The 16,782-nt window shown below is 39.9% G+C and overlaps 2 protein-coding genes across 2 annotated transcripts in view; both read left to right on the plus strand.

Moving 5' to 3' along the window:
* The window catches only part of ttbk2a (tau tubulin kinase 2a), a 331,495-nt gene that overhangs the window by 207,511 nt on the left and 107,202 nt on the right, over window positions 1-16,782 (plus strand). The window lies entirely within an intron of this gene.
* The window catches only part of cdan1 (codanin 1), a 91,467-nt gene that overhangs the window by 63,634 nt on the left and 11,051 nt on the right, over window positions 1-16,782 (plus strand). Inside the window, exons 17-24 of the mRNA XM_061969194.1 lie at window positions 2,922-2,976; window positions 3,050-3,290; window positions 3,357-3,506; window positions 3,571-3,634; window positions 6,269-6,347; window positions 6,422-6,636; window positions 12,820-12,927; window positions 12,995-13,058. Of these exons, the coding sequence (XP_061825178.1) occupies window positions 2,922-2,976; window positions 3,050-3,290; window positions 3,357-3,506; window positions 3,571-3,634; window positions 6,269-6,347; window positions 6,422-6,636; window positions 12,820-12,927; window positions 12,995-13,058 (976 nt within the window). The remainder of the gene's footprint in view (window positions 1-2,921; window positions 2,977-3,049; window positions 3,291-3,356; window positions 3,507-3,570; window positions 3,635-6,268; window positions 6,348-6,421; window positions 6,637-12,819; window positions 12,928-12,994; window positions 13,059-16,782) is intronic.

Below are 16,782 nucleotides of genomic sequence, written 5' to 3' on the forward strand. Positions count from 1 at the left end.
AAAGACAAATCAGTATTTCTTCTAGATTTTCCAGAACAAAAATTTTAAAAGAAATTCAAAATACTTTGAAATAAGATTTAAATTTGATTCTACAGATTTTCTAGATTTGCCAGAATAATTTTTTTGAATTTTAATCATAGTAAGTTTGAAGAAATATTTCACAAATATTCTTCGTCGAAAAAACAGAAGCTAAAATATTTATTATTCTTTACAATAAAAAAATTACTTGAACATTGATTTAAATTGTCAGGAAAGAAGAGGAAGAAATTTAAAAGGTAAAAAGGTATATTTGTTTAAAAATCCTAAAATCATTTTTAAGGTTGTATTTTTTCTCTAAAATTGTATTTCTAAAAGTAATAAGAAGCAAAGTACCGTATTTTCCGCACCATAAGGCGCCCTGGGTTATAAGCCGCGCCTTCAATGAACGGCATATTTCAAAACTTTGTCCACCTATAAGCCGCCCCGTGTTGTAAGCCGCATCTAACTGCGCTAAAGGAATGTCAAAAAAACAGTCAGATAGGTCAGTCAAACTTTAATAATATATTAAAAACCAGCGTTCTAACAACTCTGTTCACTCCCAAAATGTACGCAAATGTGCAATCACAAACATACGTATATCAACATGGACGGAGCTGCGTGAAAAAAGCCACCCGGCCTCTTCGCGTAAACTTAAACTTACCTTAACCACTCGCTCATCTTTTCTTCATCCATCCCTTCGAGTTAGCTTTTATGATGACGCCGGCTGGAAAGGTCTCTTTTGGCAAGGTCTTCCTTTTGAATATCACCATGGGTGGAAGTTTCTGGCCATTAGCATGGTAAGCTAGAACCACAGTGAAGGATGACTTCTCATTCCCTGTGGTGCGAATATTCACCGTACGTGCTCCCGTTGTATCCACAGTGCGGTTCACAGGAATATCAGTTGCTGTGAAATAGTAATCCGTGTGCGGATGGAGAGATTGCGTCTTTTCATGAACCGGATCCCGGTCGCTTAGTAGGAGCCATTTTGTGGTCTTTACAGATGTAAACACACAAAGGAAATAAACGTACGGTGATATCCGCGCGCTTTTTCTTCTTCTACGGGGGCGGGTGGTTGCTTACAGTAGAAGAAGAAGCGCTTCCTGTTCTATGGGGGCGGGTGCTTACCTTGGCGGTTGCTTGCGTAGAAGAAGAAGCGCTTCCTGTTCTACCGGGAAAAAAGATGGCGGCTGTTTACCGAAGTTGCGAGACCGAAACTTTATGAAAATGAATCTTAATATTTATCCATATATAAAGCGCACCGGGTTATAAGGCGCACTGTCAGCTTTTGAGAAAATTTGTGGTTTTTAGGTGCGCCTTATAGTGCGGAAAATACGGTATTTCTGGCTGTCATTCCGTCGTACATTTTTTTTTCCTTTTACGGAAGGTTTTTTGTAGAGAATAAATGATGAAAAAAAACACTTAATTGAACGGTTTAAAAGAGGAGAAAACACGAAAAAAATTAAAATAAAATTTTGAAACATAGTTTATCTTCAATTTCGACTCTTTAAAATTCAAAATTCAACCGACAAAAAGAAGAGAAAAACTAGCTAATTTGAATCTTTTTGAAAAAATTAAAAAAAGAATTTATGGAACATCATTAGTAATTTTTTCCTGATTAAGATACATTTTAGAATTTTGATGACATGTTTTGAATTGGTTAAAATCCAATCTGCACTTTGTTAGAATATTCAACAAATTGGACCAAGCTATATTTCTAACAAAGACAAATCAGTATTTCTTCTAGATTTTCCAGAACAAAAATTTTAAAATAAATTCAAAATACTTTGAAATAAGATTTAAATTTGATTCTACAGATTTTCTAGATTTGCCAGAATAGTTGTTTTGAATTTTAATCATAGTAAGTTTGAAGAAATATTTCACAAATATTCTTCGTCGAAAAAACAGAAGCTAAAATATTTATTATTCTTTACAATAAAAAAATTTAAAAATTACTTGAACATTGATTTAAATTGTCAGGAAAGAAGAGGAAGAAATTTAAAAGGTAAAAAGGTATATTTGTTTAAAAATCCTAAAATCATTTTTAGGGTTGTATTTTTTCTCTAAAATTGTATTTCTAAAAGTAATAAGAAGCAAAGTAAAAAATAAATGAATTTATTTAAACAAGTGAAGACCCATCCATCCATCCATTTTCTACCGCTTATTCCAAGTGAAGACCAAGTCTTTAAAATATTTTCTTGGATTTTCAAATTCTATTTGAGTTTTGTCTCTTTTAGAATAAAAAATGTCGAGCAAAGCGAGACCAGCTTGCTAGTAAATAAATACAATTTAAAAAATAGAGGCAGCTCACTGGTAAGTGCTGCTCTTTGAGCTATTTTTAGAACAGGCAAGCGGGCGACTCATCTGGTGCTTACGGGCGACCTGGTGCCCGCGGGCACCGCGTTGGTGACCCCTGCCCTAGTATATACAATAATATAAACCAAGTCATTGTATTTTCATTTAGGATTATTTCATATCTTCATTTAAATAAAAAATATACTTTTATCTTTTTTAGATACAGTCAATAAATAACGTGAACATGTATCATAACATGGAAATCTAAGAGAACGTGTTGTGGATGATTGTGGACTGGGAATTTTTTTAATTTAATTTTTTTACACATTTTTATAAAAAAAAGAAGTTTTTCCGACGTATTACATTTCAGACGATTTCTCTTCTTAGTTATTATTTCTCCGGCTGTAGAAAAGACACGCTCACAGGTACAGAGGAGGCGACACAGTTGGCGTATCGGTCACGTGACCAAAACAGCTCATGATGGGTCACGTGACTTTCTAAAAGCGGTACGCGCACCGACACAGGGTTTTGCTCTATGAGCTCGACGCATGCGCCGATGCATCGGTGTTGCCGGACCCATCACTAGGTTACAGTATGTGATGATTTTGCAGGACTGCATCCCCCTGGTGGATCAGCAGCTTCTCTACACATGCTGTCCATTTCTTGGTGAGTCTTTTATTTTTTTTCATCATTTCATGTCACGTGCTTTTTCCTGAACATTCCTACTGCCGCTTACCAGGCGAGTTCCGGAAGCTCCTGGCGGCCTTCGTGTCCGGAAGCAGCGCCAAGAGCGGGGGCATCGTTCGCAAGATCACCCCGACGTCCGCCGAGCCCCGAGACGCGGCGGGCCCTCAGCGCTCGCAGCAAAAGCTGCAGGCCGACCTGGAGCAAGCCTTCTTCCACAACCAGCCGCCTTCTTTGAGACGCACGGTGGAGTTTGTGGCGGAGCGTGTCGGATCCAACGCTGTCAAGCACATGAAGTTGGTGATCGTAGAGAAGCTGTGTTCTTGTGTGTGTGGTGGTTCTTATAAGAAGGGTCTTCACAGGGCCACGTTAGTGAGGGAGTTGGTGGAGAAAGGGGAGAAGATGCTGAAAGATGGACTGCAGTCCACCAAAGCCAACCCATCCCAACTCAATGAGTCTATCTGTGCTCAGCTGTGCGAGGCAGGACTGGAGGCGCTGACCAGAGCCAGCAGGTACTACACCTCTTTTCTTAGCCCCCCCGTCTTTATCGCTAACTCAGCGTGAAATCACCTGCAGGTTTTGCTGTGAGAAGAGTCCAGAAGCCATCAAGACGTTGCTCCCTGATGAGACCTCCCCTGCTGTGAGTCCCCAAAAATACTTTCTTATTCAGTCACCTGTCACAAAAAGGCTGCAAGTTTACTCGAAATTAGGGAGCTATTAGTTAACTAATCGCTATCTGGCAGCTAGTCTGCTGATCACGAGCTGCCAACTCCAGCATCAGTCGATAACTGGCGTGTTAATCACTAACTGACAACTAGCACGCTAATTGCTAACTAGCAACTAGACCACTAATTGCTAGTTGGTAACTAGTGCACAAATGGCTAGCTGGCAACTAGTCGGCTAATTACTGCTGACAACTAGCACGCTGTTCCTTTTTTTTTTTTCTCATTTTTTTGACATCCAGCATCAGACATTCCTATCCATTACATCATATTCACATACATCATATATCTGTTGTCTGCCCTAAATGTCAAAATATTTTTTGTTTCTATTCCAACCATACCACCCCCACCCCAAAAAAAAGGAAAGAAACAGCAAAAAAACAAAGTAGTATATACACACACACACACACATATATATATATATATATATATATATATATATATATATATATATATATATATATATATATATATATATATATATATATATATTAGAGATGCGCGGATAGGCAATTATTTCATCCGCAACCGCATCAGAAAGTCGTCAACCATCCGCCATCCACCCGATGTAACATTTGATCAGAACCGCATCCGCCCGCACCCGCCCGTTGTTATATATCTAATATAGACGATGCAAGGCATTAGTGAGGTTATAAAGCTTTTGCCTGTTAAAGAAAGGAGACTGATCCAATGCAGCACAGACATTCGCATGCCACGCTGTCACGGCCCAGACGCACACCAGTGCGCAATCATATGGGAGCCGCGCTGAGCGCACCTCCAAGCGCGTCTCGCTGCCGGCGACGGCCGGGAATGGGCCCGACGCTCCAGTGCCATCCATTTTCAGGACTAGTTGATTCGGCAGGTGGGTTGTTACACACTCCTTAGCGGGTTCCGACTTCCATGGCCACCGTCCTGCTGTCTATATCAACCAGGGTGAGCCCCACCCCTTTCGTGAGCGCACTGCGCGCGGAGTGACCCCTGTTACGCGCCCCCGGCAACAGGGGTGGCGGGCAGGTAAGCTGCGCGGGCGGAGCGCGCGGAGTGACCCCTGTTACGAGCCCCCGGCCACGGGGGTGGCGGGCAGGTAAGCTGCTTACCTGCTGCGCGTGACGCCGGCCGCGGCGAAGGCGGACGAGGCGGGGTGTCGGTGCGGTGGTGACCCTGGACGTGCGTCGGGCCCTTCTCGCGGATCACCTCAGCTACGGCTCCCGATGGGGCCCTCTCGGGGGAAGGGGCCTCGGTCCCGGACCCCGGCGAGGCGTCCCTTCTCCGCTCCGTAAAAGTGTCCATCTCTTTTCTTTTCTTTTTCTTCTGTTGTGGCATATGCTGCAGGTGCCTGCTCGTTTTTCGTATGTGGGTAACAACATTTAACTATGTATATATATTTCCCAATTGGTTTAACTGCCACCCGCCTGAATCTATTTAAAATCTTTTTTTTTTTTATTTCAACCGCCCGACCCGACCCGCGGATAAAATTTTAAGCAGTACAATCACTAATTCGAAAAATTAAAGTCAGGCTTATAGGGTGTGACATAATTGACCCAGTTTTCCCAGTATGAGATACATTTCTCCAATTTATAATTAATAAAGGCAGTAGGGGTGTAACGGTACACACAAATTTGGGTTCGGTACGTACCTCGGTTTAGAGGTCACGGTTCGGTTCATTTTCGGCACAGTAAGAAAACAACAAAATATTAATTTTTGGGTTATTTATTTACCAAATTTGCAAAATCTTCCACCAAAAATATTTTTCTTAGTGGAATATTTGATGTGAAGTAATGGGAACCTTGGATAGGTCAATAATTCATAATAACATTGATTTTAATTCAATATTATGTTTTGAGCAATGACAGTTTGAAAGGAGCTTTGTTTTATTAGTCAACATTGCAACTTTTTCTAAATGACATTTAACCTTTAAGCTTTTTTATTTCACTTTTGTTATGTTTATGTTTATTTTAATAGTATTTTTAGAATGTGCCGTGAGCCTTTTAAAACATTAGCTGTGGGCCGCAAATGGCCTCCGGGGCACACTTTTGACACCCCTGCTATAGATAATAAAAAATTAAATGTGATAAATCTATGGATAAAAAGCAGAGCCTGGCGACGCATGCGCGTTTATCATAACTCTCTCTCTCTCTCTGTCTCTGCCCCTCCCTCACCAATGCTGCTGTTTGTTTTGTTTTTAACCCCTTCTTAACCCTGAACGTACATTGAAAATACACGCAACCCTAACTCAAAATGCCGGACATTTGAGGCATTTAAGAAACTCCGCCCTGACAGCTCCGCAAAAGAGGACGTATGGTCAGTCTATCCTAGCCCGTTAGCTGCTAGCATGCTACTTTTGATTGAATGGCAACTAGACACAGCACACCTGTGCTCTTGTCTCACATATTGTATGCCTTCCATTGAAATGCTGCAACCAGGGCCTTTTTTTACTCCGCTGCAGAGACAACCTGGGATTTGTCACGTATTATTTGAGGTGGGGGAGTTATGTATGACATACTGTACATGAGGAATACTGTGGTCCAATGTTTGAAAGTATGTGTCTGTAGGTATTGGCCACGTCTGAAAACATAACCAAGCACCTTGCCACAGAAAAGGCCTGCAGCTGGCTGGCTGCTAACATCACAGGTAGACTTTACCACACATCGAAGGTCTCGCCGCTATCCCCGTGCCGACTTTCTATCGCCGTCCTTTCTCCTCAGCGTTGATCCGGCGAGAATGGAAGTGCAAGTACGAGCACGTCAGGAAGAGTTTGGGGATCTCCTCCGCGCCTTCAGACTCGGCAGTTCACGAGCCGGTGCCTCCCGGACTGTCAGTGAGCCCTAAAAGGAAGCCAGGTGGCGCCAGAGCGACATCCTGTTCCCCTTGTTGCAGCCACAGCGCCCTGCTGCCCTCTGATGTCCTCATCATGATCAAGGTATGACGCTCATTTGTCTTCTTCTTTCCATGAAATGGAACCACAGCAGAGAGACCTACCTGACTCTCGCCAACAAGAGAATTGCTGTTATGGAAGACGTTTTCTATGCACATGCAAAGTGTGCAAAGCAGTATTCAGAGCAAAGGGTGGCTATTTTGAAGAAACTAGAATACAAAACATGTTTTCAGTTATTTCACCTTTTTTTTTGTTAATTCCTAAATCCACATGTTCATTCATAGTGTTGATGTGACAATCTACAATAGTCATGAAAATAAAGAAAACGCATTGAATGAGAAGAAGGTGTGTCCAAACTTTTGGCCTGTACTGTATATATCATTTGTTTTAATTGTATATATTTAATTTTATTGATTTTTATTTGGATTCCCTTTTCGGGTTCATTATTTTAGAGCAGAGGTGCGTAAACTTTTTCCACTGAGGGCTGCACACTGAAAAATGAAAGCATGCGTGGGCCATTTTAATATTTAGATATATATATATATATATATATATATATATATATATATATATATATATATATATATATATATATAGATACACACACAAATATTGTATTGTTTTTTTCAAAATAAACTATATATATAGATACACACACAAATATTGTATTGTTTTTTTCAAAATAAACAAATATATATATATATATTTGTTTATTTTGAAAAAAACAATACAATATTTGTGTGTGTATCTATATATATATATATATATATATATATATATATATATATATATTTGTTTATTTTGAAAAAACTACAATATTTGTGTGTGTATCTATATATATATATATATATATATAATATATAAATATTGTATTGTTTTTTTTTCAAAATAAACAAATATATATATATACATTTATATATATATTTTTGTTTATTTTGATATATATATATATATATTTGTTTATTTTGATATATATATATATATATATATCAAAATAAACAAATATATATATATATATATTTGTTTATTTTGAAAAAAACAATACAATATTTATATATTATATATATATATATATCAAAATAAACAAATATATATATATATATATATATATTTGTTTATTTTAAAAAAACAATACAATATTTATATATTATATATATATATATATATATGTATATATATATATATATATATATATATAGATACACACACACAAATATTGTATTGTTTTTTCAAAATAAACAAATATATATATATATATATATAGATACACACACAAATATTGTATTGTTTTTTTCAAAATAAACAAATATATATATATATATTTGTTTATTTTGAAAAAAACAATACAATATTTGTGTGTGTATCTATATATATATATATATATATATATATATATATATATATATAAACAAATATATATATATATATATTTGTTTATTTTGGAAAAAACAGTACAATATTTGTGTGTGTATCTATATATATATATATTTTTTTGTTTTTGTTTTGAAAAAACAATACAATATTTGTGTGTGTATCTATCTATATATATATCTATATATATATATATATATATATATATATATATATATAGATACACACACAAATATTGTATTGTTTTTTTCACAAATTTTTTTCCCCACCATATATATATATATATATATATATATATATATGTGTATGTATATGTGTGTGTGTATATATATATATATATATGTATATGTATGTATTTTGGGCTCCCCTCAAGTTTGGTCCCTGGTACCCAAAATGTCATGAAGATGTTTAAAATAAGTCATATTATTATTTTAATTTTTTTAATTCAATGCTTGAATCTCTAGATCTAGATCAACTTCAGGGCTATCTGTCAGTATACTTGTTTTCAATTTTTTTATGTTTTATGCCTTTTTTGTCTAAACCCTATTTTTATTGGCAATAACACAAAATACGCAATTTTTTCCCCAAAAACAATGTTTGATGTGAAATAATTGAATCCTTAAACAGGTCAATAATTCATAACAACATTGGTTTTAGGTCATTATTTGTTAAGCAACAATTATTTGATTTATTTTTTTGAAGAAAAAAAAAGTCCCACTAAAATTATTTGGGATCCAAAAGGGCCCCAATTCTAAAAGTGTTAAAAGAGGTCATACATTTATTTGTTTTTTTACTTTCAATGCTTACATTTCTAGATCAACTTCAGATCTGTCTGTTGATTATAAGTTTGTAATATTTTTTTATGTTTGTTTCATGCACTTTTTGTCAAATAAGTTTTTTTACACGACAAACACACAAATTATACAATCATTTCCCCCAAAATATTTTAAGGGCAAATAATTGATGTGAAGTAATTGGAATCTAATTCATAACAATATTTATTTTGATTAATTTTTTTTTTTTTTTAGCAATCACAACTATAAAGAAAAAACAGCCTGCATGACAGCTTTGTGTTATTACCTTCAACATTGCAACGTTTTCTTGTTAAATTGTTTGCTCGAAGGGACAAGCGGTAGAAAATGGATGGATGGCTGCTCGATTATTCCACTTTTTTATGTTTTTTTTTTTTAATAGTATTTTTAAAATGTGCCGCCAGCCGTTAAAAAATATCTGCGGGCCGCAAGCTTTATAAATCTAATCCATTATTATTATTATTATTATTATAATACACTTTGGACACCTTTGTTGTAAAGTGTAGTACTTTAAAGTGTACACATCAAGTATTGTAGTACAGTTTTGTACTCAAATTTGTTCGTTCTTTTATTCGTACTTTTTATATTCATTAATGCATTTTATTATTACATATTATTTCTTTATGTTTTCCTATATTGTTGAAATGCAAACATTTTTTTAGGTGAGGGAAAATTTGAAGGAGCGATAAATACGGCACTGCCTTATTGAATGTTTACAATGACAACAGCAAAACTTATAGCAATTATTTTTTAATAATTCCCACTAGAGATGTCCGATAATGGCTTTTTTGCCGATATTCCGATATTGTCCAACTCTTAATTACCGATTCCGATATATACAGTTGTGGAATGAACACATTATTATGCCTAATTTTGTTGTGATGCCCCGCTGGATGCATTAAACAATGTAACAAGGTTTTCCAAAATAAATCAACTCAAGTTATGGAAAAAAATGCCAACATGGCACTGCCATATTTATTATTGAAGTCACAAAGTGCATTATTTTTTTCAACACGCCTCAAAACAGCAGCTTGGAATTTGGGACATGCTCTCCCTGAGAGAGCATGAGGAGGTTGAGGTGGGCGGGGTTGGGGTTGGTGTATATTGTCGTCCCGGAAGAGTTAGTGCTGCAAGGGCTTCTGGGTATTTGTTCTGTTGTGTTACGGTGTGGATGTTCTCCCGAAATGTGTTTGTCATTCTTGTTTGGTGTGGGTTCACAGTGTGGCGCATATTTGTAACAGTGTTAATGTCACGTTCAAACACTGAGGACATCTATTAAACAAGACAAAAGGCAAGGAATCAAACAGAGACAGAATTCAATTTGGACTCAATATTGAGGAGAGACATGGCCACTGCACTCTCTGTACAGTCCTGCACCACGCTCTGACGAAGAAGGTTTTCGTCTCCTCTTTTATTCAGATGTTCAATGTTCACGCACCAACACATGTCACAGCAGGAACGGGAAGTATGTAAAACAGTCATTGTTTTCGGTCGCTTTGAAGACCAAGAAGAGGATTTCTCGGGCTTGGGCTCTTCCTGGATCCAGCTGGGGCAGGTGTTGGAGGACAATGGATAACCCCCTCCCGTCTCCTGACCACAGTTGCTTCAAAAGGGCAGCGGGTCGTAAATAGCGTTGACTTCAAAGAGAGTTCGTTTAACACTTCAAAGAGAGTTCCTCTGGAAGTCGAGCAGATCCTGCCATCGGTCCGTGTTGAAATCACAGTGGCGTTTCACGAGCCTTCTTCCTCTTGTTAGGCCTCGAAAGACAGCATTCATCTTCTTATCGGGAACACAATGCAACACAACGTTTCTTTTGTGATAACTTACAAACAATTATTCCAACAGTTAAAGTTGTTTATACGTCCACCCTCAGTGTGACCTGTATGGCTGTTGACCAAGTGTGCTTTACATTCACTTGTGTGTGTGAAAAGCCGTAGATATTATGTGACTGGTTTGGCACGCAAAGGCAGTGCCTTTAAGGTTTATTGGCGCTCTGTACTTCTCCCTACGTCCGTGTACACAGCGGCCTTTTAAAAAGTCATACAATTTTACTTTTTGAAACCGATACCGATAATTTCCGATATTACATTTTAAAGCATTTATCGGACATCTCTAATTCCCACAAATCCCACCAGTAGTGTAACATTTGTGTATTTTTTGGGGGGATCTAGTGATATACAGGTAAAAGCCAGTAAATTAGAATATTTTGAAAAACTTGATTTATTTCAGTAATTGCATTCAAAAGGTGTAACTTGTACATTATATTTATTCATTGCACACAGACTGATGCATTCAAATGTTTATTTCATTTAATTTTGATGATTTGAAGTGGCAACAAATGAAAATCCAAAATTCCGTGTGTCACAAAATTAGAATATTACTTAAGGCTAATACAAAAAAGGGATTTTTAGAAATGTTGGCCAACTGAAAAGTATGAAAATGAAAAATATGAGCATGTACAATACTCAATACTTGGTTGGAGCTCCTTTTGCCTCAATTACTGCGTTAATGCGGCGTGGCATGGAGTCGATGAGTTTCTGGCACTGCTCAGGTGTTATGAGAGCCCAGGTTGCTCTGATAGTGGCCTTCAACTCTTCTGCGTTTTTGGGTCTGGCATTCTGCATCTTCCTTTTCACAATACCCCACAGATTTTCTATGGGGCTAAGGTCAGGGGAGTTGGCGGGCCAATTTAGAACAGAAATACCATGGTCCGTAAACCAGGCACGGGTAGATTTTGCGCTGTGTGCAGGCGCCAAGTCCTGTTGGAACTTGAAATCTCCATCTCCATAGAGCAGGTCAGCAGCAGGAAGCATGAAGTGCTCTAAAACTTGCTGGTAGACGGCTGCGTTGACCCTGGATCTCAGGAAACAGAGTGGACCGACACCAGCAGATGACATGGCACCCCAAACCATCACTGATGGTGGAAACTTTACACTAGACTTCAGGCAACGTGGATCCTGTGCCTCTCCTGTCTTCCTCCAGACTCTGGGACCTCGATTTCCAAAGGAAATGCAAAATTTGCTTTCGTCAGAAAACATGACTTTGGACCACTCAGCAGCAGTCCAGCTCTTTTTTTCCTTAGCCCAGGTGAGACGCTTTGCGCGCTGTTTCTTGGTCAACAGTGGCTTGACACGAGGTATGCGGCAGTTGAAACCCATGTCTTTCAAGCGTCTCTTGGTGGTGGATCTTGAAGCACTGACTCCAGCAGCTGTCCACTCCTTCTGAATCTCCCCCACATTTTTGAATGTTTTTTTTTTCACAATCTTAACCAGGGCGCGGTGATCCCTATTGCTTGTACACTTTTTCTGACCACAGTTTTTCCTTCCCTTTGCCTCTCCATTAATGTGTTTGGACACAGAGCTCTGACAACAGCCAGCCTCTTCAGCAATAACCTTTTGTGTCTTTCCCTCCTTGTGCAATGTGTTGATGGTTGCCTTTTGGACAGCTGTCAAATCTGAAGTCTTCCCCATGTTTGTGTAGGCTTCAGAACTGGACTGAGAGACCATTTAAAGCCCTTTGCAGGTGTTTTGAGTTAATCAGCTGATTAGTTTGTGGCACCAGGTGTCTTCAAAATTGAACCCTTACACAATATTCTAATTTTGTGACACACGGAATTTTGGATTTTTCATTTGTTGCCACTTCAAATCATCAAAATTAAATGAAATAAACATTTGAATGCATCAGTCTGTGTGCAATGAATAAATATAATGTACAAGTTACACCTTTTGAATGCAATTACTGAAATAAATCAAGTTTTTCAAAATATTCTAATTTACTGGCTTTTACCTGTATATATATATTTTTTAATTTGTATTGGAGAAACAACGGCTCTTTGAAAGGCACCTCTTTTTCTCATGGCCAACATTCAAATCATTAGAAACAAGTGCAAGTCAATTCAGATTGTTATTAAAAGCTTCAGGGATCATTTCCAGTCCTTAGAAAACATATTCCAAGCATAAGGTGATAAATATGATGGACTTTATGGCTCTTTGAAGAGAGCCCAATTCCTGCTCAAATAAGTTTTTTTCAAATCCATCATTTTCAGGACTGGTTGAGCATCGCCGTGGGCCCCAGGACTGATGAGGAGCTGCCTAGTGGTTCTCAGCTTAGGAAACTTTTCCAGCAAGTGGGAGACACGTTGGCCTGCAAGAAGGTACGAGCACACTGGATTATTATTTCTGTGCTAGTTTGATCACACTGTACCTTTTTAATTCTTGTAGTTCTCAACTGCATTGTCAGAGCAGATGCTGCTCAACTCCACGGTTCTACTGGCCTGCAAGCTTGGTGAGCCCGACACTGACACATTTTTTTTTACACTTGTACTGTAAGGTCCGATGCAGTGTGTCTTCATGTTAGGGCTGGGAGATATCTGTATCACAATGGAAGTGTTGATGTAATCCGGGTGACAAAACCCCATTTAAATATCCTTTTTATTTATTTTTCGTCGTCTAAACTGTTCTTGCGTGCGTCATTACGTCACGCGGTCACGTGACTTAACGCGGCTGTCAGACGAGCATAAAACCCGGAAGTCTGCTGCTACTGGTGAGAGCGAGAGGGACACACTGTGAGGTTGCTGCAGGAGCCGACTACCGGAGCCGTGGGTCGTCCGCCGGAGTGTTTGAGAGTGATTTATCTGCGGAATTGGCCAGGTTGGATGGCGAGCTTAGAGCCCCTGAACTAGAGTCTGAAGCTTTATGCCTGGAACCGAACTACTTGAACTGAATCCACCCAACCGAACCCCGGGCTGGTAGGAGGCTTCTTAGCAGCCGCCCTCTGTTTTCCCTTCTTTTTGCCAAAACGCAACGAGTTCATTGCGGTCCTCCTGAACCTTCACTTTTTCCCCGTCCCTTCACTAAAACCCCTCTGGACACTGCCACCACAACGTGGACTTTACGGGGCCCGTTTAATGTACTATGAATTTGTGTTGCGCTCATACCATCGTTGGTAAAAACCAAGGACTAAATCACGTATACTGATGTTGTAAATAACTGAACGTTGTGTGAATTGATGTATATGTGAATGGCCATTTGAATTTACATGTTTAATCCATCCATCCATCCATCTTCTTCCGCTTATCCGAGGTCGGGTCGCGGGGGCAGCAGCCTAAGCAGGGAAGCCCAGACTTCCCTCTCCCCAGCCACTTCGTCCAGCTCCTCCCGGGGGATCCCGAGGCGTTCCCAGGCCAGCCGGGAGACATAGTCTTCCCAACGTGTCCTGGGTCTTCCCCGCGGCCTCCTACCGGTCGGACGTGCCCTAAACACCTCCCTAGGGAGGCGTTCGGGTGGCATCCTGACCAGATGCCCGAACCACCTCATCTGGCTCCTCTCCATGTGGAGGAGCAGCGGCTTTACTTTGAGCTCCCCCCGGATGACAGAGCTTCTCACCCTATCTCTAAGGGAGAGCCCCGCCACCCGGCGGAGGAAACTCATTTCGGCCGCTTGTACCCGTGATCTTGTCCTTTCGGTCATAACCCAAAGCTCATGACCATAGGTGAGGATGGGAACGTAGATCGACCGGTAAATTGAGAGCTTTGCCTTCCGGCTCAGCTCCTTCTTCACCACAACGGATCGATACAGCGTCCGCATTACTGAAGACGCCGCACCGATCCGCCTGTCGATCTCACGATCCACTCTTCCCTCACTCGTGAACAAGACTCCGAGGTACTTGAACTCCTCCACTTGGGGCAGGGTCTCCTCCCCAACCCGGAGATGGCACTCCACCCTTTTCCGGGCGAGAACCATGGACTCGGACTCGGAGGTGCTGATTCTCATCCCAGTCGCTTCACACTCAGCTGCGAACCGATCCAGTGAGAGCTGAAGATCCTGGCCAGATGAAGCCACCAGGACCACATCATCTGCAAAAAGCAGAGACCTAATTCTGCAGCCACCAAACCAGATCCCCTCAACGCCTTGACTGCGCCTAGAAATTCTGTCCATAAAAGTTATGAACAGAATGGGTGACAAAGGGCAGCCTTGGCGGAGTCCAACCCTCACTGGAAACGTGTCCGACTTACTACCGGCAATGCGGACCAAGCTCTGGCACTGATCATACAGGGAGCGGACTGCCACAATCAGACAGTCCGATACCCCATACTCTCTGAGCACTCCCCACAGGACTTCCTGAGGGACACGGTCGAATGCCTTCTCCAAGTCCACAAAGCACATGTAGACTGGTTGGGCAAACTCCCATGCGCCCTCAAGGACCCTGCGGAGAGTATAGAGCAGGTCCACAGTTCCACGACCAGGACGAAAACCACACTGTTCCTCCTGAATCCGAGGTTCGACTATCCGGCGTAGCCTCCTCTCCAGTACACCTGAATAGACCTTACCGGGAAGGCTGAGGAGTGTGATCCCACGATAGTTAGAACACACCCTCCGGTTCCCCTTCTTAAAGAGAGGAACCACCACCCCGGTCTGCCAATCCAGTGGCACCGCCCCCGATGTCCACGCGATGCTGCAGAGTCTGCAGAGTATTTTTCCTATTATTCTTTAATATAATTTGGTACCACTCAACATACAGGTTACATAACGTGGCGAGCTAGCCAGGAGTCAAACCTAGAATCTTCTGATTCGCAGTCAGTTATGTAACCTGTATGTTACTTCAATAAACCACTGTACAAGTACTAAATAAAACAGTGAATGATATGTCTGGGCTAGATCAGAAGAAACTAAATTCAGCTCTAGGAATGGAGAGCAATAAAGACTGAACACAGGATGTATGGTTAAGTGGTACCAAATTATATTAAAGAATAATAGGAAAAATAACAAACAACATTAAACATGTAAATTCAAATGGCCATTCACATATACAGTGGGGCAAAAAAGTATTTAGTCAGCCACCAATTGTGCAAGTTCTCCCACTTAAAATGATGACAAAGGTCTGTAATTTTCATCATAGGTACACTTCAACTGTGAGAGACAGAATGTGAAAAAAAAATCCAGGAATTCACATTGTAGGATTTTTAAAGAATTTATTTGTAAATTATGGTGGAAAATAAGTATTTGGTCAAGAACAAAAATTCAACTCAATACTTTGTAATATAACCTTTGTTGGCAATAACAGAGGTCAAACGATTACTATAGGTCTTTACCAGGTTTGCACACACAGTAGCTGGTATTTTGGCCCATTCCTCCATGTAGATCTTCTCGAGAGCAGTGATGTTTTGGGGCTGTCGCCGGGCAACACAGACGTTCAACTACCTCCACAGATTTTCTATGGGGTTGAGGTCTGGCATATTTCGGTACAACACCAGTCTTAAACCGAAAAGAAAACTGCAGTCATTCCGTGAAGAATATTCAAAAGCCTATCCGGGAATAATTATCCGTTCCAAAAAGGGTGAAAACTACGCGAATTGCACCTTGTGCAGACAAGATTTTTCGATCGGACACGGAGGAATTAGCGATGTAAAAGACCACGTTGGGACAAAAAAACACAAGTCTAATGCCGTTGCTAGCGATACAAGTGGAAAACTTTCAACGTTTTTCGTCGCCCAAACAGATTCTTTGGATGTGATAAATGCCGAAGTTTTATTTACGGAGGCAATAATTGAGCATGAACTTCCAATCGCACTGGCTGATCACATGGGACAGTTAAATGTTTGTAATGCAACCTTTAAAAATCATTACGCGGTGATCGCGGTCCCAAAAATAAACTTTTCTTGCATGATAATGTCCAGAAAAACTCACTTTATATTACTATAGAGTCCTTTTAACGAATGAGTTTGATGGTTTATCACAAACCTTAAATGAAAGAAGTCCTTTGTTCTCCTGCACCATGCATGCGCTTTGGCCCTGCTTCGTGTTTGGTGCGCAATCCTGTCGGCTGTATTTCACAGCACGTCTTTGACAACTTGAAGTGGCATAAAACATTTAAAACAAAGGGGTTATAGGAACAATCACTTTCAGTGTTTTATGCCACTTCAAGTTGTCAAAGACAGGTATGCTGGTGCCCGACTGCCACAAGTGGAACAAACATTTGAAACAAAGAGGTTATAGGAACAATCACTTTC

The sequence above is a fragment of the Nerophis lumbriciformis genome, linkage group LG08 (genome assembly GCF_033978685.3).
Source record: "Nerophis lumbriciformis linkage group LG08, RoL_Nlum_v2.1, whole genome shotgun sequence".
NCBI classification, from domain to species: Eukaryota; Metazoa; Chordata; class Actinopteri; order Syngnathiformes; family Syngnathidae; genus Nerophis; species Nerophis lumbriciformis.